Here is a 26,994-nt window from a genome sequence, read left to right as displayed (position 1 = left end):
CTCTAGTATAAGTTACTCTATGGTTACACACAGTGCGATGGTCACGCTAATCACAGAAACACTTGTTAAAACGCACGTACACCACCGTGTCTAATAAGTCCGAATACAGTACAAATATTAAATAATATAAATGTACGAATAGTTACTACAATCAAAGATAGATATAACTCCGCAATAGATGGATACAGTCTAAGGAAAAAACGTGCCTCGAAAATCAACAAAATTTGATTCTTGTTCAGAGGGCGCTACTAGTTTTGGCCTACAGTCGTATAGATGGCATTGACGGTTTCGTTTGTTATTTAACAATTTTAACGCATATCAGTGAAAGAACATGGGTCAAAATCATAAAAATAATTAATGCAAATAAAAAAAATCGTTTATCTATATTTATGTACATTTTATCGTATTTTTACAAATCTTCAATTTTAGTTTTAAAGTGTGTCGACAGATGGCAGTGAATTTACTGGGGTTAAAAAATTTACTATGACAGTACCGCTCTAGTATAAGTTACTCTATGGTTACACACAGTGCGATGGTCACGCTAATCACAGAAACACTTGTTAAAACGCACGTACACCACCGTGTCTAATAAGTCCGAATACAGTACAAATATTAAATAATATAAATGTACGAATAGTTACTACAATCAAAGATAGATATAACTCCGTAATAGATGGATACAGTCTAAGGAAAAAACGTGCCTCGAAAATCAAGAAAATTTGATTCTTGTTCAGAGGGCGCTACTAGTTTTGGCCTACAGTCGTATAGATGGCATTGACGGTTTCGTTTGTTATTTAACAATTTTAACGCATATCAGTGAAAGAACATGGGTAAAAATCATCAAAATAATTAATGCAAATAAAAAAAAACATTTATCTATATTTATATACATTTTATCGTATTTTTACAAATCTTTAATTTTAGTTTTAAAGTGTGTCGACGTCGACAGGTGGCAGTGAATTTACTGGGGTTACAAAATTTACTATGACAGTACCGCTCTAGTATAAGTTACTCTATGGTTACACACAGTGCGATGGTCACGCTAATCACAGAAACACTTGTTAAAACGCACGTCTAATAAGACACCACCGTGTCTAATAAGTCCGAATACAGTACAAATATTAAATAAAATCATAGAGTAACTTATACTAGAGCGGTACTGTCATAGTAAATTTTGTAACCCCAGTAAATTCACTGCCATCTGTCGACACACTTTAAAACTAAAAATGAAGATTTATAAAAATACGATAGAATGTATTTAAATATAGATAAATGATTTTTTTATTTGCATTAATTATTTTTATGATTTTGACCCATGTTCTTTCAGATATGCGTTAAAATTGTTAAATAACAAACGAAACCGTCAACGCCATCTATACGACTGTAGGCCAAAACTAGTAGCGCCCTCTGAACGAGAATCAAATTTTCTTGATTTTCGAGGCACGTTTTTTCCTTAGACTGTATCCATCTATTACGGAGTTATATCTATCTTTGATAAAATAAATGTACGAATAGTTACTACAATATAACACTTTAAACTCGCGTTTTGAACACAGACCCGTTCGTATAATTAGTTACTACGATTAGAATTATATTTTATTAATGGCACACATATAATATATTATAGGCCGGTAGGCCTCCAAAAAGATGGAGCGACCTGGTGAAGGTCGCGGGAATTCGGTGGATGCGAGCAGCACAGGATCGGTCGGAGTGGCGAGCCTTGGGGGAGGCCTATGTCCAGCAGTGGACGTCTATCGGCTGACATGATGATGATGATATAATATATTTACAACAAATGTTTCGGAATAACTTAATTTAACTTTTTTTACCAGCCTCAAACGCTTCTCGAATCTTCATATCTTGTTCTAAAACTGTTTTTTCCCCTCACTAGCTCGGAAAGCCGTCTTTTATCCTTTAAAACAAGCGGGGGAAAACGCATTTTATCCACTAGTGGGGAAAGTAATTTGACCTTGAATGGAGCGTGTTTAAGTAGCTTGACAGATAACAAAACGTAAAACGCTCATAATAATGGTTCGTTCGATATTAATTATCATTAAATAAATGGTTTGAGAATCTAATAAAAAATACCAAATTTAGCTTTATTTAATAATTTTAAGTCATAAACCTTAAAATTCCATAAGAAACGTTAGATTTTTTATAATGATGTTAAATATAATTCTGAACGCACAAGTTGAGTCGATGCAATTTCAAAACGCATCGTTGACATTTCATACGTCAGAAATGTCAACATTGTCAACAATTTTTTTACTAAAAAACTTTTCTCACCGACTCGCGTAAAAATACACAACTTCCAGTTTTCTGTTATAATATTGTAAAGAAATGAGTGATTCCAGTGATGAAGATGATCTAACGCCTGTGGATGTTGCACTTTCCTCGCTATAGTGAGAGGAAAAGTTTTGTGTTACACACGGGTGCAAATGTATTTTACTTCTCGTGTGTTGAAACACTTGCTACGCTCAGGATTCTATTTTAGAACCACTCGCTTCGCTCGTGGTTCAACTATAGAATCCTTTCGCGTGCTCGTGTTTCAATTCCACACTCGCGGGTAAAATACAACTTTGCACCCTTGTATAACAAATAACTATTATCATGTGTGCGGATTTGATCTCTCAGCTCTCAATATTAACTAACATTTATGGCCCATAAATAAAACTTAAATTAAAATCAGAACAGGATCTGAGACATGACAAAATAGAAAGGTTATTGGCCCTAGACCAAATTCAACATTCAATGTAATTTATTTAAAAAACGCCACGCGTAATTTATTTAAACGAAGCTCAGTAGGTCGTCTATGACGATACGATACGACGAAAATTTATCAATCAATATGACAAACGATACGATACGATATATGATACGATAGTTGCTAGGCGATACAACGTGTGTTACGTGTGTTATGAGTCATAAAGTTGAGCTATCATAGATGTCATAACTTGTGACATCTATGATGGCTCAACTTTAGGTGGCTACTTTTTTTCTTGAACAAAACAAGCCACATCCCATCCCCATCCCATCCCATGCCCAATGCATGAAGCCCATCCCTTCACAATGGTATTCTGGACATTTGGAAGTTATATGCGGAGCCGAAGCCAATACGTAGAGTCCCTTTTAACACTTTAATTAGATGTAAATAAGGGCAAATGCTGCCCTCGTGTCATGGGACTCATGGGACGCAAGCGAGGCAGCACCCGCCAGGGTGTAACACTATTGAGTTATGGAATCTAAAATGAACTAGGCCATTATGTGAAAGCGATGAACTAAATGCTGGGCTATGTGATAATAAACCGGACGCCTACATAATAAAACAGTGTGCAATTCTATATCCGGCAGATGGTGATTTTTATTGCCGTCAGTTTTTAACTGCATAAACAAAAAAATGGTTATTGTTTTTATCTTAATTTAAATTTTAATACTACGTGGCAAACAAGCATACGACCCGCCTGATGGTAAGCAGTCTCCGTACCCTATGGACGCCTGCAACTCCAGATGTGTTGCATGCGCGTTGCCGACCCTAACACTCCGCACCCTCGCTATGAGTAGGGTCTAGTGTTATTTAGCTGCGGTTTTCTGTAAGGTGGAGGTAGTTCCCCATTTGGGCTCTGCTCTAGATCTGGAATGACATCCGCTTTGCTTGAACATTGCTTATTTATCCACAGGCGCTAGCGACGATGGCGCGGGGTGTGCCGTGGGCCTAGAAACATTGCGAGCGCTAGCCGCGACCCCCGCCCCGCACGCTCACGATGTTATATTACTGCTGAACGGTGCTGAAGAAAACATCATGCAGGTGAGAACCACAACAAAGTTTAGACCTTATCTCCTTGCCACAAGGTTGCTAATGGCGCGGGAGCAGTGGGTCTAAAAACATGGCAGCCGCGCCTGCCCCGCACCCTCACGATGTTATATTACTGCTGAACGGTGCTGAAGAAAACATCATGCAGGTGAGAACCACAACAAAGTTTAGACCTTATCTCCTTGCCACAAGGTTGCTAATGGCGCGGGAGCAGTGGGTCTAAAAACATGGCAGCCGCGCCTGCCCCGCACCCTCACGATGTTATATTACTGCTTAACGGTGCTGAAGAAAACATCATGCAGGTGAGAATAATCACAACAAAGTTTAGACCTTATCTCCTTGAAACAAGGTTGCTAATGGCGCGGGAGCAGTGGGTCTAAAAACATGGCAGCCGCGCCTGCTCCGCACCCTCACGATGTTATATTACTGCTGAACGGTGCTGAAGAAAACATCATGCAGGTGAGAACAACCACAACAAAGTTTAGACCTTATCTCCTTGCCACAAGGTTGCTAATGGCGCGGGAGCAGTGGGTCTAAAAACATGGCAGCCGCGCCTGCCCCGCACCCTCACGATGTTATATTACTGCTTAACGGTGCTGAAGAAAACATCATGCAGGTGAGAATAACCACAAAAAAGTTTAGACCTTATCTCCTTGCCACAAGGTTGCTAATGGCGCGGGAGCAGTGGGTCTAAAAACATTGCGAGCACTGGCAGCCGCGCCTGCCCCGCACCCTCACGATGTTTTACTACTGCTAAACGGTGCCGAAGAGAAAATTATGCAGGTAAAATTAACAACACTTTAGACTAGGCCAGGGCTCGGAACCGGTATTTTTTTTAAACCCCGAAATAGCCCAATATTTTGAATTTTTTCATGCTCATTACGTAGGACTGAATCATTTATTTAGGAAACAATTTTGCATTATTAAAACGTCTTATGTATGGAGCAAATACCGGTTTCCGACCCCTGGACTAGGCAGATATGGTCGGCAAAAAAAAGTTACTAAAAGCGTCGGTCCGTGGTCCGTGGCTTATGCTAACTTAAAAAGAAAGAAAAGTATTATTTACGAGCACACAAAACAATATAAACAATAAAATTAACTATATCTCTCACGTCGAATGATGGGTCCCTATGACAGTTTTTAAGTCTTTTTGACTGGGCTTAATTTAAATAAAACTTACCGTATTTTTATTATTTAAATGTTACTAATCTAAATACATTAATTAGGGACTATCATTCGACGCAACATGGTATACGCACAGAATAAGTAATAGTAATCGTACAGAACGGCCACGCACCGCCCCGCCCCGACTCGTATTACCTCGCCCCGCGACAGCAGATTGACGGCCGTTTGCCGACCGCTCAGTACTATTTTTAGGCAACTCACTCACACTATGACGCATGCCGGCATGCCGTGTGTACAGACGTGCCGTTTACACATAGAAACGCAAGTGATTTTTGATGTATAGCGTGTCCGCCCTGTGGTATAGGTAAGTGTGCTATCAAAAAGGCTCAGGCTCAGCATTGTGCTACTCAGCAATTGTGTATGATAACTCCTCTAACATTTCGAAATCAATAACAATATAATTTGTTGCAGGCTTCCCACGCCTTCATAACTACCCACAAATGGGCGCCCTCCGTCCGAGCCTTCATCAACGTGGAGGCGTGCGGCGCCGGCGGGAGGGAGGTGCTGTTCCAGGCCGGGCCGCACGACCCCTGGATTATGGAGGTACCATGCAGTTACTAGCCACAATGTCCGCACGACCCCTGGATCATGGAGGTACCATGCAGTTACTAGCCACAATGTCCGCACGACCCCTGGATTATGGAGGTACCATGCAGTTACTAGCCACAATGTCCGCACGACCCCTGGATTATGGAGGTACCATGCAGTTACTAGCCACAATGTCCGCACGACCCCTGGATTATGGAGGTACCATGCAGTTACTAGCCACAATGTCCGCACGACCCCTGGATTATGGAGGTACCATGCAGTTACTAGCCACAATGTCCGCACGACCCCTGGATTATGGAGGTACCATGCAGTTACTAGCCACAATGTCCGCACGACCCCTGGATTATGGAGGTACCATGCAGTTACTAGCCACAATGTCCGCACGACCCCTGGATTATGGAGGTACCATGCAGTTACTAGCCACAATGTCCGCACGACCCCTGGATCATGGAGGTACCGTGCAGTCACTAGCCACAATGTCCGCACGACCCCTGGATCATGGAGGTACCATGCAGTCACTAGCCACAATGTCCGCACGACCCCTGCATTATGGAGGTACCATACAGTCACTAGCCACAATGTCCGCACGACCCCTGGATCATGGAGGTACCATGCTGTCACTAGCCACAATGTCCGCACGACCCCTGGATCATGGAGGTACCATACAGTACCCTAGCCACAATGTCCGCACGACCCCTGGATCATGGAGGTACCATACAGTCACTAGCCACAATGTTCGCACGACCCCTGGATTATGGAGGCACCATACAGTCACTAGCCACAATGTCCGCACGACCCCTGGATCATGGAGGTACCATATACTCCGTCACTGGCCATAAGGCGCTCTCTGTCCGTCGTCACTACACCTTATAAAACAAAATCCCCCGCCGCGTCTGTCTGTTTGTGTGCATGCATGTATGTTCGCGATAAACTCGAAAACTACCGAACGGATTTTCTTGCGGTTTTCACCTATCAATAGAGTGATTCTTGAGGAAGGTTTAGAATTAAGAAGAAGACTAAGAAGGTGTATAATTTGTTAAGGTTTTGTGTAACCCGTGCAAAGCCGAGGCGGGTCACTAGTTCATCTACTATATAGACAAGTACTATTGTACTTACGCTACTTTCGAATCCCATTCTCATTGCGGTTGATACCGACTTTTAAGCCGTTGATTCCCTTGCTTGTCAAAACTAATTGATTTAGTATAGAATAAGGTACTTATTACTCGTAAAACGTTCGCTTTCTTATCTTAAGTTTGATTCCAAACTTTGATATGGACGTATAAATCCTAGAATGAATCGAGAATTATTGAATTCAATTATAATTTTAAACAGAGTAGAAAATCCATCCGGGTTTTAATAAAATCCTTTGTTTCTAGGTGTACGCATCATCAGTGCCGCACCCGTTCGCATCGTCTCTAGCGCAGGAGATATTTGAGAGCGGCCTCATTCCTGCCGACACCGACTTTAGGGTGTTTCGGGACTTTGGAAACTTGTCTGGTAAGCAGCGCTTATTGTAAAATCCAATTAAGTCATCAGCATCTCGGGCCCAATTAGTTTTATGACGAAAAGAGGTTGACTCTATTCAAAAATTCTTTAGCCGGGCATGGGCAGCCGGTGGCCCACATGTCGTTGTGAGTATCAGGGCCTTTTCACTGTGTACCATTAACGGTCGGATCGGTCGATTGGTAACCACCAATCCTCACAATACTGACGGTCAATTGATGTCAAACCCCATATTAGCTATAAATACACATAAATTATGACAGGAAAGTGGCTTAACCTTTTACCAGGCTAACATTTCAAAAATGACAATCGAATGTCAGCTTTTCATCGAAAATAGAACACTCATGTTTGAAGTGCCGTATGTGGGAATTATATATCCCTTAGCCTGGTAAAGTGTTAAACACAACTTAAGTCGATATTTAAAGTACAAGTTAAAATGAAAATGATCTTTAATGATAACTTGATTAACTCACGCCAATATTCAGGTGACCTACACTAAAATGATAAGAATAAGAAGTGACATAACGACTCATTGTTCACAGGTGTGGACTTAGCTTGGAGCGCGAACGGCTATGTGTACCACACCAGACTGGATACAGCCGACCGAGCACCACCCTCCACCCTGCAGCGTACTGGAGACAATGTGCTGGCTCTCGCTAAAGGTGTGGTCTTTGATTCTAAAAACTGAATCATTATCATTTACCACTTACATACGGGTACTATTTAAACGATCAGCAACAAAATAATAACCTAACCTATAAACTAATCGCAAAACAGCGTTCTGCTGTGCAAATTAGAATTTTTTGCAGGACTTTTTTCTGAGGAACGATTAAAAATATTTCCTTACGCTGTTGGTAGGTCTAGTTACTATCCGTAACCCTTATTACAAATCTTATGAAGTTGAAGCCTATGGAGTACAATGAAAAACATCAAGGGATTCCAAAAACAGTCATCTTTAGTAATATTTTCACGAAAACGAAATGAAACATAAAATAGTTGCGCTAACTAGTCAGAGATTTTTCAAAATTGCGAAGTTTTCTATTAATTCTTTATTTTATTTTATGTGTTCGGAAAACTTGCAGCTAGAGTAACAAGTTAGGTAATAACCAAACAAACACATAACAATAACATAGAAACAGTGAGCCAATAGGGAATATTACGCGAAACTCTGGGTAGGGGGCGCTAGGGCGCCACTACCACAATCTGAGGGCCTATCGTGAAACAAGAAAATTTCTTTATCTAACATCTCTGTCACTCTTGCATAATCGAGCGATAAAGAGGCAGATAGCGAATTTTCGGATTCGCGTTTCCCGGTAGGTCCTCTGTAAGCAAACCGCCTTGATGCATCAATGTCATATTTTATTATCTGTGAAAACTTGTCAAAAACCTGTTAAAGGTACAGTATGTATAAGTTACTCTATGGTTTACTAAAAAGGCTAGTCCTGCTGGCAGAACATTGCAGTAATATCCCCTATTACAAGTTTCCACAGGTACAACATATGATTAACATTACAGGGCTACTTCAAAGCGGTCGCCTCTCCCGCAAAGTGGAACGCACGGCCGGCCAGCCAGTATTCTTCGACGCCCTCGGCGTGGGGCTCGTGTTGCTGCGGTCCCACTCCGCAGTCGCTGTCGCTATAGCGGCCGTCGCCGCCGCCGTGCTGAGGGTGAAGCTCCATGCCGGCTTGGCGAGGGATGAATGTGAGTTGACTGTAGTTTTGTGTTTACTATGGTGTTGTAGCGTTCAAAAGGGGTCGCAAATTTATGTGGGCCGCTGGCAACCCGCGTGGTCTGTTGATAAAGTGACTATGACTCGCCGCTCCGATAGTTTGTGGGCGAAAAATGGCCCACCAAGTGAGGTTGTAGGTTTTTGAGGTAAGTTGCCTACGGTCTCCTCTTTTTCTATGACTTTATTCTGTGTACGTTACTCAGATGATGAATAAAGTAATTCCTTTTTTATGTACAGTCGAGTTAATTAATATGTATACATTTCTTCTCCTGCAAATATATATATATATGGACTCGACTGTATTTCTTGAGTGGGCAGTAGTGACGCAGTAGCAACAAAGCAATAGTGCTCGAGGTGTAGGTTTTCATTTTTACTTTATAGACAGTGTCGTAACGACTGTTGTTGAGGTTTGTTAGAATTATTGTCCCGAGTATTGCCTGTTGAAACAAAAAGAACTGTCAGCGATAAAAGCTTGTATCAAAAATGAGATTTTTGATTAGAACTTGTTTTTGTTCCCAGTATACTTGAAGCCAGGCGAATGGCCTTGTCTAGTGGTGACCACGCTCGCCCTCGGCTTGGTGGGCGCGCTGTGCGGGCTGTGCTGGGCCGCGGCGTCCGGGGCGGTGCTGCACGCCACGGCCGCTCTGGCGTTCTATAGCGACCCCTGGTTGTTAGCACCGCTGTACGCCGGGCCTGGTAAGTTTTTTAACGAAATACTTTTAAATGGATAAGTCAATAGGTTCCTTAGAAGTGGAAACGGTATTAGAAATATCATTTACCAATTATTATTTTTGTAATTTATACTCTTTATACACAGTAATATAATTTCTGACACTCTTTATAAGGGATAAGGGTGTCAGAAATTATACAAAATTGAACCATATCACTTTGAAATAAAGTTCAAAATCAAGTGGGAAATATATTTCCTCTGCTTTATAAAGGCTCGAGGCTCAAATAAGGTTAACATAACAATAGCTTGCTGCCTTCAAATAGATGTGGGCCGTCGGGTTTTGGTGCTAAAGTTGCTAATGACCTTCTGTAGTGATTTGGAACCCACAAAACGCTGAGAGTGTAGGTTTTATTTCTCTCTTACGAAGGTAAACGGTCGCGTCTAGGGAGCGTTCTGGCCGGCGCGCCGTGTGGACTGAGGCAAAAATGCTTTCGTATGTCATGGTCGTTTGAACCGGATACCAAGTTAATTTATTTCCAGCGGTAGCGGTGTGCTGGCTGGCCACGCTGCGGCTGACGCGGCACGTGGCGCCGACGCTGCGCGGCTGGGCGCGCGCGCGGCTGGCCGGGGACGCGCTGTGCGTGTGGTGGGCCGTGTTGTTGCTGCTGTGCACGCTGCGGGCGCTGCGCTCTGGGTTACTACTCATTTTAGGCAATTTAATTAACGTTTAAGAGAACTACGTGAAAAAAAAATATTTATCCAGTTCATATGGGCTGCCAGTTGCCCGCAAGACGCTTAAAAAATTTCATTGGTTAAGCGTTTTATCGATCGCACTTACCTTATCTGATGGCGCATTTATATTAAAGTACATATCGTTAATATTGGTGTTAGCACCATCAACAACAACGTCACCATAATAAAGAAATATTAGTGGACATCATACACAGATCGATCTATCCCCAAACTAAGCACAGCGTGACGATATGACGATATACATACACATATAGAGAAATACATACTTATATCGTATATACATATAAAACACCCATGACTCACGAATAAATATCACAAGTGCCATTACCGGGATTTTAACCCGGACCATCGGCTTCATAGGCAGGGCCACTACCCACTAGGCCAGACCGGTCACCAAATGATTAGAAAATAGCAAGTAATTAAATCCAATTCTTTTTCAGATTCATTCCAGCCCTATGGACAGTGGGCCTGTCCACATCTGGCATCGTGGCGTACTTGCTGCGCCTCCGCGGCGGCGCCGCCTTGCTGTGCTGGAATGTGGGCGCTCTGCTGCCCGCGCTGCAGACCGGATATGTGGCGCTCGACGCGTTGACCATGTTCGTGCCCATCATGGGCCGCGCTGGACCAGTGCCACACGACGTCAGTACTTAACACTTTTTACTAGGGTTCCGTACCCAAAGGGTAAAAACGGGACCCTATTACTAAAACTTCGCTATCCGTCTGTCTGTCACCAGGCTGTATCTCATGAACCGTGACATTTGGAATTTTCACAGATGATGTATTTCTGTTGCCGCTATAACAACAAATAATAAAAAAATACGGAACCCTCGATGCGCGAGTCCGACTCGCACTTGGCCGGTTTTCAATGTTATTCTTTATTAATGGGACTCTTTTACACAGATCGGCTGTCTGCCTTATAAATCTTGTGTACTTATTCTTGTATGCATGTGACCCATTGCATCCGTGATATTTTAGAACACAAACGAAGAGAAGGTACCAATAAGTAGAGACTGAAATGAGTGCGCGCCACTCGCCACAGAATTAACAAATTTTTTGTTACGGCAGGCCATGTGGGCTACCGACGGCCCACATGTATTAAACACTAGTTTAGTACATGTCATTTCGACTATGTGGAAAAGTACAAGTGTTTTTAAACCCGTTATTTACTTATATGAAAAATAAGTTATCCCGAGAGGAGAAATGAAAAATATAAAAAATGTTACTGATTTAACGTCCCGAATAATGATGGGCGTGTATTATATTTTATGTACTATTGAACAATTTAACTCCTGACCCACTGTGAAACCTTTTCACATTTACGTCATTGGGAATACATCGATTTAAAAAGTAGGTAAAATTATTATGTCTCTGACTGTCAAAACGCTCTTTAGTGGGTCAGAAATCAGTTGGTTCGATAGTACAGTTAGTTACAGATATAGTAATGAAAATGAAATGAAATGAAAAATGCTTAGAATTAGAGTTATATTTACAGCTGACTGTACATATCCGTAATACGCGCATTGGTCTCGCAGATAGTGATGGGCGTGGTATCGGCATCGCTAGCGATGGCGGCTTGCTCCTGGCTACTGCCGCTGCTGTCTGTAGCTCGGAAACCACATCGACTAGCAGTAGCAATGCTGGTGCTACAAGCAGTTGCATTAGTTGCAGTACTGTTGACGCCATTGGGTAACCCTTACAGGTATGTAACCCCATACATAGAAGTACATAAACACACAGCGCCATGTGGGTCGTTGGCGGCCCACACGGCCTGACAGTAAAATTATTGTATTTTTCACATAGCTTGCGTGGGGTGACAGCTAATACAAGTACTTTAGTGACCAGCTGCTGTGCTGCACTCATATTAATGTGGGCCACCGGCATCCCACATTGCGAGCCGCTACAAATATTTTGGTTCTTCAATGCCGCTGAGTGTTACCGAATATGTATACCATCCTTGACAGTTGCGATTCATTAAGCCTTATTGTAATGTAACAATATACGTGACGTTTTCAATCAAAAGGTACCACATCGTCGCTTACCATAAGGACAAAATTTGATTGTATCTTTATACGAATAACCTATCAGAGCATCCTTATGGCAAGCGACAATGTGGTACCTTTTGATTGAAAACGGCACATATTGTCTATCAATATCCGTCGAGTGCGTTGAATGTATTTGTGTCGTTTTCAACCAAATGGTACCACATTGTCGCTTGTCGATAAGGTTGATTTCAAATTAATGATATATGGATATAGCGCCTTATTGACAACCGACAATAAGTACCATTTTGATTGAGAATGGTACATTTGAAGAATTATGTAACCTTTCCTTATATAGTCCCACACGGCCGCAGCGATTAATGGTGTTCCACACGCGTCGCACGGACCACGTGACGGGGAAGCAAGAGTATCTGTACTGGATGCCCGATCTGGACAGCAACTCGCCGCATTCGCTCGACCCGTACGGTGCGTATACACTTGATGACAATATGGTATCAATCGATCAGGTTTGTTTTTTCAGTCGGATAACACAATGAAAAAGCACGAGTGTATAATATCTAGGATTATAAGTCAAAAATCGGTGGAATAAAAACGTCGTTTTATGCAAGTGTGTTTAAAAGAGAGTTATAGTTTGTCAAAGGACTGTCTCATTTCAAACATAGAGAGAATCATACTATCTTTGTCTCTCACTAGTACTAGCACCCAAAAGAAAAGGATGTATCGTTTTTTTTGTCCTTGTTTACTGCCAATTTGGTTTGACCAAGTAAGCATGTTTGTAGGGTTAATAATAATAGGGTTAATGTTGTATAATTTTAATTTTTAATTTTTATCAATTTTCATTTTTTATCTTCTATTTTTGTTTTTGTAATATTTTGTAATGTGGTAAAATATGGGTTTGTAAGACCTGAAAAAATAAATGTTTTTTTTTTAATTTTTTTTTTATTGGTTTGATATTTCCCAGTGCCGTTATTCAAGTCGGCCATCCCGACGTCCCCCTCGTCCTGCGCGCGCTGGGTGTACTGCGGCGCGCCGTACTACCTGCCGGCGCGCGCCGTGGTGCCGCGCGGACACGCCGCGCCCGCGCGCGCGCCGCCGCTCACCGCGCTGCACGCGCAGCTGCGGCTGCAGGCGGAGACCGACCGCGCCGTGCTGCGGATTAATGTTACGGGGCCCTCGCATGTGGTAAGTGTTTACAAACATCCCGACGTCCCCCTCGTCCTGCGCGCGCTGGGTGTACTGCGGCGCGCCGTACTACCTGCCGGCGCGCGCCGTGGTGCCGCGCGGACACGCCGCGCCCGCGCGCGCGCCGCCGCTCACCGCGCTGCACGCGCAGCTGCGGCTGCAGGCGGAGACCGACCGCGCCGTGCTGCGGATTAATGTTACGGGGCCCTCGCATGTGGTAAGTGTTTACAAACATCCCGACGTCCCCCTCGTCCTGCGCGCGCTGGGTGTACTGCGGCGCGCCGTACTACCTGCCGGCGCGCGCCGTGGTGCCGCGCGGACACGCCGCGCCCGCGCGCGCGCCGCCGCTCACCGCGCTGCACGCGCAGCTGCGGCTGCAGGCGGAGACCGACCGCGCCGTGCTGCGGATTAATGTTACGGGGCCCTCGCATGTGGTAAGTGTTTACAAACATCCCGACGTCCCCCTCGTCCTGCGCGCGCTGGGTGTACTGCGGCGCGCCGTACTACCTGCCGGCGCGCGCCGTGGTGCCGCGCGGACACGCCGCGCCCGCGCGCGCGCCGCCGCTCACCGCGCTGCACGCGCAGCTGCGGCTGCAGGCGGAGACCGACCGCGCCGTGCTGCGGATTAATGTTACGGGGCCCTCGCATGTGGTAAGTGTTTACAAACATCCCGACGTCCCCCTCGTCCTGCGCGCGCTGGGTGTACTGCGGCGCGCCGTACTACCTGCCGGCGCGCGCCGTGGTGCCGCGCGGACACGCCGCGCCCGCGCGCGCGCCGCCGCTCACCGCGCTGCACGCGCAGCTGCGGCTGCAGGCGGAGACCGACCGCGCCGTGCTGCGGATTAATGTTACGGGGCCCTCGCATGTGGTAAGTGTTTACAAACATCCCGACGTCCCCCTCGTCCTGCGCGCGCTGGGTGTACTGCGGCGCGCCGTACTACCTGCCGGCGCGCGCCGTGGTGCCGCGCGGACACGCCGCGCCCGCGCGCGCGCCGCCGCTCACCGCGCTGCACGCGCAGCTGCGGCTGCAGGCGGAGACCGACCGCGCCGTGCTGCGGATTAATGTTACGGGGCCCTCGCATGTGGTAAGTGTTTACAAACATCCCGACGTCCCCCTCGTCCTGCGCGCGCTGGGTGTACTGCGGCGCGCCGTACTACCTGCCGGCGCGCGCCGTGGTGCCGCGCGGACACGCCGCGCCCGCGCGCGCGCCGCCGCTCACCGCGCTGCACGCGCAGCTGCGGCTGCAGGCGGAGACCGACCGCGCCGTGCTGCGGATTAATGTTACGGGGCCCTCGCATGTGGTAAGTGTTTACAAACATCCCGACGTCCCCCTCGTCCTGCGCGCGCTGGGTGTACTGCGGCGCGCCGTACTACCTGCCGGCGCGCGCCGTGGTGCCGCGCGGACACGCCGCGCCCGCGCGCGCGCCGCCGCTCACCGCGCTGCACGCGCAGCTGCGGCTGCAGGCGGAGACCGACCGCGCCGTGCTGCGGATTAATGTTACGGGGCCCTCGCATGTGGTAAGTGTTTACAAACATCCCGACGTCCCCCTCGTCCTGCGCGCGCTGGGTGTACTGCGGCGCGCCGTACTACCTGCCGGCGCGCGCCGTGGTGCCGCGCGGACACGCCGCGCCCGCGCGCGCGCCGCCGCTCACCGCGCTGCACGCGCAGCTGCGGCTGCAGGCGGAGACCGACCGCGCCGTGCTGCGGATTAATGTTACGGGGCCCTCGCATGTGGTAAGTGTTTACAAACATCCCGACGTCCCCCTCGTCCTGCGCGCGCTGGGTGTACTGCGGCGCGCCGTACTACCTGCCGGCGCGCGCCGTGGTGCCGCGCGGACACGCCGCGCCCGCGCGCGCGCCGCCGCTCACCGCGCTGCACGCGCAGCTGCGGCTGCAGGCGGAGACCGACCGCGCCGTGCTGCGGATTAATGTTACGGGGCCCTCGCATGTGGTAAGTGTTTACAAACATCCCGACGTCCCCCTCGTCCTGCGCGCGCTGGGTGTACTGCGGCGCGCCGTACTACCTGCCGGCGCGCGCCGTGGTGCCGCGCGGACACGCCGCGCCCGCGCGCGCGCCGCCGCTCACCGCGCTGCACGCGCAGCTGCGGCTGCAGGCGGAGACCGACCGCGCCGTGCTGCGGATTAATGTTACGGGGCCCTCGCATGTGGTAAGTGTTTACAAACATCCCGACGTCCCCCTCGTCCTGCGCGCGCTGGGTGTACTGCGGCGCGCCGTACTACCTGCCGGCGCGCGCCGTGGTGCCGCGCGGACACGCCGCGCCCGCGCGCGCGCCGCCGCTCACCGCGCTGCACGCGCAGCTGCGGCTGCAGGCGGAGACCGACCGCGCCGTGCTGCGGATTAATGTTACGGGGCCCTCGCATGTGGTAAGTGTTTACAAACATCCCGACGTCCCCCTCGTCCTGCGCGCGCTGGGTGTACTGCGGCGCGCCGTACTACCTGCCGGCGCGCGCCGTGGTGCCGCGCGGACACGCCGCGCCCGCGCGCGCGCCGCCGCTCACCGCGCTGCACGCGCAGCTGCGGCTGCAGGCGGAGACCGACCGCGCCGTGCTGCGGATTAATGTTACGGGGCCCTCGCATGTGGTAAGTGTTTACAAACATCCCGACGTCCCCCTCGTCCTGCGCGCGCTGGGTGTACTGCGGCGCGCCGTACTACCTGCCGGCGCGCGCCGTGGTGCCGCGCGGACACGCCGCGCCCGCGCGCGCGCCGCCGCTCACCGCGCTGCACGCGCAGCTGCGGCTGCAGGCGGAGACCGACCGCGCCGTGCTGCGGATTAATGTTACGGGGCCCTCGCATGTGGTAAGTGTTTACAAACATCCCGACGTCCCCCTCGTCCTGCGCGCGCTGGGTGTACTGCGGCGCGCCGTACTACCTGCCGGCGCGCGCCGTGGTGCCGCGCGGACACGCCGCGCCCGCGCGCGCGCCGCCGCTCACCGCGCTGCACGCGCAGCTGCGGCTGCAGGCGGAGACCGACCGCGCCGTGCTGCGGATTAATGTTACGGGGCCCTCGCATGTGGTAAGTGTTTACAAACATCCCGACGTCCCCCTCGTCCTGCGCGCGCTGGGTGTACTGCGGCGCGCCGTACTACCTGCCGGCGCGCGCCGTGGTGCCGCGCGGACACGCCGCGCCCGCGCGCGCGCCGCCGCTCACCGCGCTGCACGCGCAGCTGCGGCTGCAGGCGGAGACCGACCGCGCCGTGCTGCGGATTAATGTTACGGGGCCCTCGCATGTGGTAAGTGTTTACAAACATCCCGACGTCCCCCTCGTCCTGCGCGCGCTGGGTGTACTGCGGCGCGCCGTACTACCTGCCGGCGCGCGCCGTGGTGCCGCGCGGACACGCCGCGCCCGCGCGCGCGCCGCCGCTCACCGCGCTGCACGCGCAGCTGCGGCTGCAGGCGGAGACCGACCGCGCCGTGCTGCGGATTAATGTTACGGGGCCCTCGCATGTGGTAAGTGTTTACAAACATCCCGACGTCCCCCTCGTCCTGCGCGCGCTGGGTGTACTGCGGCGCGCCGTACTACCTGCCGGCGCGCGCCGTGGTGCCGCGCGGACACGCCGCGCCCGCGCGCGCGCCGCCGCTCACCGCGCTGCACGCGCAGCTGCGGCTGCAGGCGGAGACCGACCGCGCCGTGCTGCGGATTAATGTTACGGGGCCCTCGCATGTGGTAAGTGTTTACAAACATCCCGACGTCCCCCTCGTCCTGCGCGCGCTGGGTGTACTGCGGCGCGCCGTACTACCTGCCGGCGCGCGCCGTGGTGCCGCGCGGACACGCCGCGCCCGCGCGCGCGCCGCCGCTCACCGCGCTGCACGCGCAGCTGCGGCTGCAGGCGGAGACCGACCGCGCCGTGCTGCGGATTAATGTTACGGGGCCCTCGCATGTGGTAAGTGTTTACAAACATCCCGACGTCCCCCTCGTCCTGCGCGCGCTGGGTGTACTGCGGCGCGCCGTACTACCTGCCGGCGCGCGCCGTGGTGCCGCGCGGACACGCCGCGCCCGCGCGCGCGCCGCCGCTCACCGCGCTGCACGCGCAGCTGCGGCTGCAGGCGGAGACCGACCGCGCCGTGCTGCGGATTAATGTTACGGGGCCCTCGCATGTGGTAAGTGTTTACAAACATCCCGACGTCCCCCTCGTCCTGCGCGCGCTGGGTGTACTGCGGCGCGCCGTACTACCTGCCGGCGCGCGCCGTGGTGCCGCGCGGACACGCCGCGCCCGCGCGCGCGCCGCCGCTCACCGCGCTGCACGCGCAGCTGCGGCTGCAGGCGGAGACCGACCGCGCCGTGCTGCGGATTAATGTTACGGGGCCCTCGCATGTGGTAAGTGTTTACAAACATCCCGACGTCCCCCTCGTCCTGCGCGCGCTGGGTGTACTGCGGCGCGCCGTACTACCTGCCGGCGCGCGCCGTGGTGCCGCGCGGACACGCCGCGCCCGCGCGCGCGCCGCCGCTCACCGCGCTGCACGCGCAGCTGCGGCTGCAGGCGGAGACCGACCGCGCCGTGCTGCGGATTAATGTTACGGGGCCCTCGCATGTGGTAAGTGTTTACAAACACGTGTGCTATATTAAAATATAAATGTATATTCTATAATATGCCTCGCTCCTGGCATCGACGCCTGAGTGCGACCTATTTGCGTGGCGATGGACGGCAGTGTATAATGAATGCCTGAGATTCTGTGAGGCGATGGATACTTGGTGCTCAACTGTTCCAATATAATTTGTATGTCTGTCTATACTAATGTAATGTGCTATTATTGTTGTTATAATTGTTGCTGTTATATGTATTATTATTGTTGTTAGTTTTAAGTTTCGTGACGCATTGGTTCAACTGTAATGTCATGTAACAATTTTTATCAATAAAATAAATAAATAAAATAATCACCGGACATCGAATTCTATGGGACAGAATTTATTCACAGGTAGAAAGTTCCTATATCGATAAATTGAATTATCGATACTTTTCTCTAATACTGGTGATCGTCCCCAGTTTTGTTTGTAAATATATATTATTTGTAAGTATTATTTCAAGGTCGATGATAAAGTTTACACAAAGCCTATTATGTGATCGCTAGGTTAACGAAAAAGACGACGAGTGAAGTTTCAAAAATCTCTTTGAAATAAAGAACAAGGGAATTTAGTTATTATTTAGTTTTATGTTAATTCTTTGAATAAAATTTTATTTTTGCAAACAAAACTCGGACCGATCATTAATACACGGGAGAAGCATCGATAATTGAGTTTATCGATATAGGAACTCCCTACCTGTTAATTAATTCTGCCCTATAGAATCCGATGTCTCATAATTACAATGTTCATGCAAATAAAATATTTATATTTCAAAGCAGTTGGTCTTAACGATTATTATTTGACCAGGTGGTAATACTATCCCCCGTGGAAGGCGTCAAAGTGTCTCGCTACACGGCCAGCGGTGCGGGGGGCGGCGTGCCGTGCACAGCGGAGCCCTGGGGCTCCCGCCACACGTACTTCCTGGCGCTGCACGACGCAAGAGCGCCCGCTCCCTGGCATCTCACCTTCGATTTAGAGGTACCACTATATCACGTATCTTATTTTTAGGGTTCCGTACCCAAAGGGTGAAAACGGGACCGTATTATAGTTAACGCTATCTCTACTGAGCTCGTTCACTTACCTGTACTAACAATGGCATTCTGTTAAACAAAAGCCATTATTTCTTTTGTGCGAGCGCGTGGCCTTTGTGCCTGAGGCTCACACACAATGGCCACGCGCTCACACAAAATAAATAATGGCTTTTGTTTAACAGAATACTATTGTTAGTACAGGTAAGTGAACGAGCTCAGTAGAGAAAATTTTATCTATAACATACACAAATCCGTAAGGAGTTCGTTTAGGTGCAAGCGCGCACTGCTTGTCCTTAGAGCTAGTCAAAGACGCCTAGTCTTACTAAGATGGCATATAGTCGAGAAATTCGGACGGGCACCGCCGTGGCGGGGTGGCCTAGGGGTTCATGGCGTTAGCCGCGATAGCTAAAGACGCCGGTTCGAATCCGGCCTTCACCACTGGAGGGCTTCGTCACTTTTTCTTTAATATATGACATCTATTACAGTTTATAACATACACAATTAGCTCCATTCATGAATTTATTTTTATTTTTGGATTCATAATTTATATCGCTGGAACACCGGAAATGATAAAAATACTTTTGTAAACCTTAACATTATTTTATTAAAAAATATTTAAAATGTTGAAAATTTTTGAGCGGTTGAAACGCTCATAATTTTTGGCGCGAATTCGACAGAGCGTGATGACGTCACACGTTGGGCGGCCCAACTGACGTTTGCTACTAATGACACTAATCTGTCGAACGCGTGACGTCACGTGGCGTTTCGAGCGTTTCGCTCACTCGCTTTTCGCGGGCAAATTTTTGTACTTTTTATTTATAATTTTAAGTAATTAAATGGTAATTTAAAAAGGCTAACTTCATGCATGAGGCTAATTAGCCTCATGCATGAAGTTTATATTTGAACGAAATATGTTTTATTCGGATGTTTGTTACCGTTACAAATGCACCATGTTACAAATGCATTTCCGTTTTTAAATTACCATTTAATTACTTAAAATTATAAATAAAAAGTACAAAAATTTGCCCGCGAAAAGCTAGTGAGCGAAACGCTCGAAACGCCACGTGACGTCACGCGTTCGACAGATTAGTGTCACTAGTAGCAAACGTCAGTCGGGCCGCCCAACGTGTGACGTCATCACGCTCTGTCGAATTCGCGCCAAAAATTATGAGCGTTTCAACCGCTCAAAAATTTTCAACATTTTAAATATTTTTTTAATACAGTTGCTCAAAAAGTGGTACTTTTTGTGGCTGCGTAGCGTGCGAGAAGCTCAATTTCTCGAACTAGTGCTTTTTACTTTTTAGTTCCAAACTATAGTTTCGAAACGCAGTTTTTATGTAATTTAGCTTGAGCAGGTACTGGGGCCTCACTCGTTACTCCTCGGTGTCGTTGAGCAACCCGCGCCGGGCCCGCGGCGGCCGCGGCCGGGGCGCGCACGAGTATGAAGGTATCGCGGGCTGCGGCAGCTCAACTATCAAGGGCTGTATAGGTACTTTTGGTTTTGGTTTGGTTTGGTGGTATGATTCTACTAATGATATATTAATTTATTATTTTTTCGCAATTGTATTAGAAAACGTCGTTTACAACACGTGTGAAATAAGCGAGTGGCAAGACTCGGTCCGAGTGGTAAAAAGACAATTTTTTTCACACTAGTTGTAAAATGTACTATTTTATCATTTCCGGTGTTCCAACGATATAAATTATAAATCCAAAAATAAAAATAAATTCATGCATGGAGCTAATTACACATTTGTTTGTAGGTGGAAGACGGCGCCTCCGGGCCGCCGCCTGCGGGCGCGTGGGCGGACGTGTCGGCGGCGGGGCACAGCCAGGCCGGCGCCGGCAAGGAGGCGCCCGCGCTGGCGGCGCTGCTGGCCGCCTTGCCGCCGCACGCCGCGCCCGCCGCCACTGGATGGGGCGTCGATTTACATCTATATAGAGTCTAGTCTATTTTAAGAGGCCGGTGTCGATTTTAGTCGCAAAAATGTAAAATTGATAGATTTCGTCGGTGAAATTGTACACCTTTTGTTACCTAATTGAAATAACAAGTACCGGTTTCTATTAGCACGTCTTCTTATCTTACCTTTTATCAGATCAATTTTTTGAAAACAGACTCACTAAATTAGTAATGTTTGCTTTTCTGATGGATGTTTAGGTAAACGCGCGTAAAATACTGATTTTGTCGCTCTTATTTGTAAATTTCGTAAAGTTTGGACGGCTAAACATGGTAATTTTGTATTACACATATCCTGTACTTGACGTTTATCAGACTACATTTTTATTATTATGACTTTGAAGTAGTGTAAATGAAAGTTAGACGAAATCAATTTTCTCCAGAAATTACTTCAAAACAAGTGACAGTTTCTCTGAAAATTGACTTAATTTCAACGTAATTTTGATGCTTAAACAATCTACAACATTTGCTGAAACTATTCTTATACATGAATTTGTATAATTTACCACCATAAATTTTTGATGAAATTTTAAAAACTGCCCCTTCTTTTCATATATTACCGGTGACGCACGCTCGCGACCTCATTATTAAAAGGCAAGATGAGAAGACGTGCTAATAGAAACCAATACTTGTTATTTAGATATTACGTAACAAAACGTGTATAATTTCAACGACTAAATCTATCAATTTTACATTTTTGCTCCAAAATCGACTACGGCCTCTTAAACACAGGAGATTGGAACAGACAAACAAGGGATTGGAACAGACGTGGTCGTCGTGATTGTGTTAGTGAGTCGCGTTGGGGATCATCAATTAAATACATCACACGTTTAGGGGGGGAGGGGGTCAAGAAAATGTGACATGTTGTAACAGGACGGTATTTCTTTTGTCAAAAATACTTTGATAAAATAATAATAATACTATGAAAACGGATTATATCGCGTATATTGAATTTATAATACATCCCGACGTTTCGAACTCTTTACAGCGTTCGTGGTCAACGGGTGATTGAGGAAAAATTACAAAGTGCAAAAATACCCACATACTAAAATAATGAACAATCATATACTACAAACTTTAAGGCTGGTTGTACATGTAAAATCGGTTCATAAGGCTAGTTATACACTACAATTATTTTAAGTAAAGATATGTATATATATATATATACGCGATAAAAACAAATAAATAAATCCGCGGTAAATATAAATATCGCGGTAACCGAAGACTATTATAATAATAATACTTAATTCGATTTGGCGATTTTATTTTTAAAAATGTGACTTCACACCAGGGGGAGGGGTTTGCCAAATGTGACCAAGTGTGACAACGAGGGGGGGAGGGGTCAAAAAACCTCAAAATTCGTGTGACGTAATTAATGGATGAACCCTAGTGACAAACATCGGCGCTATTGCGCCATAGTATTAGTATTAGTATTAGGCGGTGTTATTGTTCAAATAAAAACTTTTCATATCATACCTCTAAAGCGAGGTTTAGACTAGCAAGATTTCATCGCTGACTGCTAAGGTAAACTGCATTCAAAATGTTTATCAGATACCGCAATGTAATGAAAATTGCATGCAAGTTCTTGCTAGTCTAAACCTCACTATACGTTTCGGCAACTGTTTGCTACACATTTCCCTGTGCAGCCTTGGGCACTGGAGGCCTTGGTCACTTTTTCTTAGTACATATATGAAATTTATTATCAATGGGGTTGGCAACTGTCAAACAACTTGGCAACTATCTGTCTGTGTTGGCTGTCTGTCTGTGTGTTGTGCAAAGGTTTGCAGAGATTATGCCATCATAACTTGCCCCTTTTTCTATGAGATTTGGCTCAAAGGGCTGGCATCCAGGGCATTAAAAAAACAAAAATTTGACACAATTCTAGGGATTGACAGGGCAAGCTATGCTGGCGCCATCTGCTAATTATTTCGACCAGCCAACCCCATTACATCACAGGTTTAGGGGGGGTAGGGGGTCAAGAAAATGTGACATGTTGTGACGAGGGGGACAGGACAGTATTTCTTTTTTGATAAAATAATAATACTTAATTCGATTTGCCGATTTTATTTTAAAAAAATGTGACTTCACACCAGGGGGAGGGGTTTGCCAAATGTGACCAAGTGTGACAACGAGGGGGGGAGGGGTCAAAAAACCTCAAAATTCGTGTGACGTAATTAATGGATGAACTCTAGTGATAAACATCGGCGCTATTGCGCCATAGTATTCGTATTAGGCGGTGTTATTGTTTAAATAATAAAAACTTTTCATATCATACCTCATATGTTTTAGCTATGGTTTGCTACACAAACTTTCCCCGTGCAGCCTTGAGCACTGGAGGCCTTGGTCACTTTTTCTTAGTACATATATGACATTTATTATCAATCAATCAATCAACTGTCGAAGGTTTGCAGAGATGGCGCCATCATAGCTTACCCCTTTTTCTATGAGATTTGGCTTAAAAGGCCGGTATCCAGGGCATTAAAAAAACAAAAAATTGACACAATTCTAAGGATTGACAGGGCAAGCTATGCTGGCGCCATCTGCTAAATATTTCGACCGGCCAACCCCATTAATCAATATTTTATTTTCAGACCAGGTCCGTAGTGTTAGTGTACATTCCCTTAATCCTATGTTAGTTAAACCTATACTAAATTAGCTATAATGAATTATAAACTGAGCCTCTGAGTGGGTCCCATCCCAGTGTTTCCAGAAAGCGCAAGCGGGCGACTCTAACACTAGGCGCAAGAGGCTGTTGGAACTATCACGCATGCAACGCATCAGGGGGGCAGTTCTATAGTAGTGTTTTTTACTTAAAAAAAAAATTCTAAGTACAATTCAATTTGTTCTAATACTTCTAATAGTCTTTACACTCTAAACACCATGCAAAATACTGTAAGCTGTACGACAAGAAATTGTAGAAAAATATTGAGGGCGCCACTTACTACGTAACTGTCACATTTTTGACGTAATATGCTTCAACATAGCAACAATTTAGTATGGAATATTTTAATTTCTATTATTTTATGCCGCACTATATATGGGCTGCCGGTGGCCTTTAAGAATATAGCATGAGTGCACTGAAAACAGGCTATTATTGAACATTTAGGAACTTTGCCGACAAGTTGTTAAGAGTGTTTAAGACATGAGGACTGATAAATAAATAATATCATGATTGTATTGCTTAAACAAAATAACTTGTTACGAAAAGGTTAACGTAAAGGTTGTAATTTACAAAATAGCATTAAAAGACAAAATGTAACTTATTTTAGTGCTTAATAATGTTATGCTTCTAACAAATGTTTAGGTAAAAAAAGATATTTAGATGATATTATAGTTTGTCAAAGGACTCTCTCATTTCAAACATAGACAGAGAGTTATACTATCTTTGTCTTACACTGGTATTAGCACCCAAAAGAAAAGGATGAGTATAGTTTTTTTTTGTTCTTATTTACTGATAATTTGGTTTGACCAACTATATACCTAAGTGTTGATATTGGTACTATCTTATCTATTTAACTTTTATATATACTGTCTTTGCCTTACACTAGTAGGCAAAAGAAAGGGATCAGTTGTTTTCTTTGTTCTTACTTACTGACAAGTTGTGTTTGCCAGACTATGTTATACATCCGCAGTCTTATATCAATGGGCCTATCACATACCACCACGACCTTATCTTGTTTCGTAGCTTTTATTTCGCGATAAGAGAATATTTACTATGGCAACATTCGCGTACAAAGCTCCAATGACAGTTCATATTTGACACTTCGCACCTGTCAATTGGGCGGTTTCCTACCTTGCTGTATTGTGTAGCTTTTACGGTGTAAAGTGTAAATAAAACTTTCAAAATGATTGTTAGAATATCGTCCCTTTTTCTATTAGTATTACTATCGACTACAAACTGTGATAGAGATGTCGAAGTCCGTTCAGAAGAAGATGTCGGCGTAAAATACGCAAATCGCTGCGAAGTTTGCAAGATTTTAACCACTGAATTGCAGGCAAGACTTGAAGAAACCGGCAAAATTCACGATGTCATCGAAATTGGATACTCCCTCGACGATGTCCAGCCGAAGAAGAGAACTAAATATGAAAAGTCCGAGTTACGATTGATCGAATCTCTTGAAGGAGTCTGTGACAGGATTTTAGAATACAACATGCATAAAGAACGAGAAGATAGCACCAGGTTCGCTAAAGGTATGAGCCAGACGTTCAAAACTCTTCATGGATTAGTAGATAAAGGTGTTAAAGTAGATCTCGGTATTCCACTTGAGTTGTGGGACAAGCCATCGGCAGAAATCACTCACATGAAGAGCCAATGTGAAAGCCTACTGGAAGAAAATGAAAGTGTTGTTGAAGACTGGTACTGGAACCATCAAGGAACTGTGGATCTAATGAACTATTTATGCACTAAAAATGCATTACGGGGAGCGGATGATTCCTGCCTCTATGAAAAGGTGCGGGAAAAAAATACTAAAGGAGACAAATCTGAACTTTGATTGTAATAACTTCTGATTGTTTGATTGTAAGAAAATTCTGATTTAAACTTTCACGATTTTTACTCATTATTATTTACAACGACGGGACTTAATCGCGTAAAATAAGTATTAAACCCACCTCCGACGTTTCGAGGACGGCGTTGTCCCCGTGGTCTCGGTCGTGGTGGACCAGAGTCTCGGGTGGTTCAATACTTATTTTACGCGATTAAGTCCCGTCGTTGTAAATAATAATGTTACAACATTGATCAAATAATCTTTTATAATAATATAGAAAATGTAATTTGATTTGTGTGTTTAATTTTACCTATGAGTTTATTATAAAGGTCTGTAATTGAGCTCCCTCATATAAATTTCCACTTTTCTATACAGCTATTAAAGTGATAGGAATTTAAGTTTGGGCACTTACTGTCCAAGGAGAAATCTCTCCGCACACAACATTAGATCAAATTGAGAACCTCCTTTTTATGTTGTTTTCAGTTTATGAAAGGAAATATGACCATGAAGGATTCCTTTAATATCAATGGTGAATTTTGTAGGCCTAATTTACTGCACATAATAATTAAGGTGTCCTGTAGTGTGGTCTACACTTCAACATTTACTATGTACTCTAACACAGTCTGTAGTTGGAATCACTCATTACATAGTATAAAATAAAACAAAGTTGCTTTCTGCTGTCTGGCTGGATGTGTGTCCCTGTGTATGCTTAGATCTTTAAAACTACGCAACGGATTTTGATGCGGTTTTTGATGCATATTTGATGATAAAAATGTTTGTTTTGTCATTGACCTTTAGATTGAGATAATGACTCATTACTAATGAGAATGAGTGTAATCTATATTTTAAGTGAGAGCTTAATTCAGGACTCCCAGAGCTTATTTTTATTTATGGTAATTAAATAGATGTTCCCTGATTCGTCGGATTTTGATGCAATAAAGTAAATTTGGCGAACCTAGGGCAAATCATTATACTTATAGCAATTGTGCAAAAGGTAACTTATGAAATGTTTTTAGTTTTTTTTATTTAACTAACTAAGAAACTGGTCCTAGACCTTGTTTGGTCCTAACATAACTCATTGCATAATAAATAAAGCTTAGTGGGTGTAGATTTAGGGTGGTTATGCTAGTGTGAAGAGGGGCTTAGTCGTAAGACTTATGAGTAACTTAGTTAGGTTGGGTAATGGAAAAAATTAGGTAGGTAGCTCAAAAAAAATATTTCGGTGCTGTTTGTGTTGGGTAACATCATCTAAATCATGTTCAAATGTATAGGTATAGGATCAGTATGTAATTTATTTACAATTCTATTCACTTTGGAATTATTTGATGTAGATAGGTATAGCTGGTCAAGCAAATCTTGTCAGTAGAAAAAGGCGGCAAATTTAAAAAATGTAGGCGCGAAGGGATATCGTCCCATAGAAAATTTGAATTTCGCGCCTTTTTCTACTGACAATATTTGTTTGACCAACTATAGTTAAGGTAGGGAAAAATAATATCAGTCAATACATGACAAATTATAATAATGTCATTAGGGTAGTATTTACTTACAAATTTT

General features: G+C 45.9%; 3 protein-coding genes across 3 annotated transcripts in view; 2 read left to right on the top strand and 1 right to left on the bottom strand.

Moving 5' to 3' along the window:
- The window catches only part of LOC134749693 (endoplasmic reticulum metallopeptidase 1-like), a gene marked incomplete at its 5' end in the record, with an annotated part of 34,851 nt that extends 21,259 nt beyond the window's left edge, over positions 1-13,592 (top strand). The window contains 11 exons of the mRNA XM_063684711.1: positions 3,678-3,805; positions 5,408-5,539; positions 6,922-7,042; positions 7,591-7,710; positions 8,564-8,749; positions 9,297-9,473; positions 9,988-10,141; positions 10,641-10,839; positions 11,733-11,899; positions 12,538-12,665; positions 13,162-13,592. Coding sequence (XP_063540781.1) covers positions 3,678-3,805; positions 5,408-5,539; positions 6,922-7,042; positions 7,591-7,710; positions 8,564-8,749; positions 9,297-9,473; positions 9,988-10,141; positions 10,641-10,839; positions 11,733-11,899; positions 12,538-12,665; positions 13,162-13,577 — 1,928 coding nt within the window. The remainder of the gene's footprint in view (positions 1-3,677; positions 3,806-5,407; positions 5,540-6,921; positions 7,043-7,590; positions 7,711-8,563; positions 8,750-9,296; positions 9,474-9,987; positions 10,142-10,640; positions 10,840-11,732; positions 11,900-12,537; positions 12,666-13,161) is intronic.
- LOC134749601 (phospholipid phosphatase 3-like) overlaps positions 1-26,994 on the bottom strand; it is a 462,302-nt gene that overhangs the window by 195,486 nt on the left and 239,822 nt on the right. The gene's annotated exons all lie outside the window — the stretch shown is intronic.
- LOC134749606 (protein canopy homolog 4) lies at positions 24,572-25,731 on the top strand. Its single transcript, XM_063684625.1, has one exon. The coding sequence runs from the start codon at positions 24,799-24,801 to the stop codon at positions 25,444-25,446; it is 648 nt and encodes a 215-aa protein (XP_063540695.1). The 5' UTR covers positions 24,572-24,798; the 3' UTR covers positions 25,447-25,731.

Source organism: Cydia strobilella, chromosome 18, assembly GCF_947568885.1.
Source record: "Cydia strobilella chromosome 18, ilCydStro3.1, whole genome shotgun sequence".
NCBI classification, from domain to species: domain Eukaryota; kingdom Metazoa; phylum Arthropoda; class Insecta; order Lepidoptera; family Tortricidae; genus Cydia; species Cydia strobilella.
The sequence above is the reverse complement of the archived record's forward strand: the minus strand, read 5'-3'. Positions and strand labels throughout refer to the sequence as shown.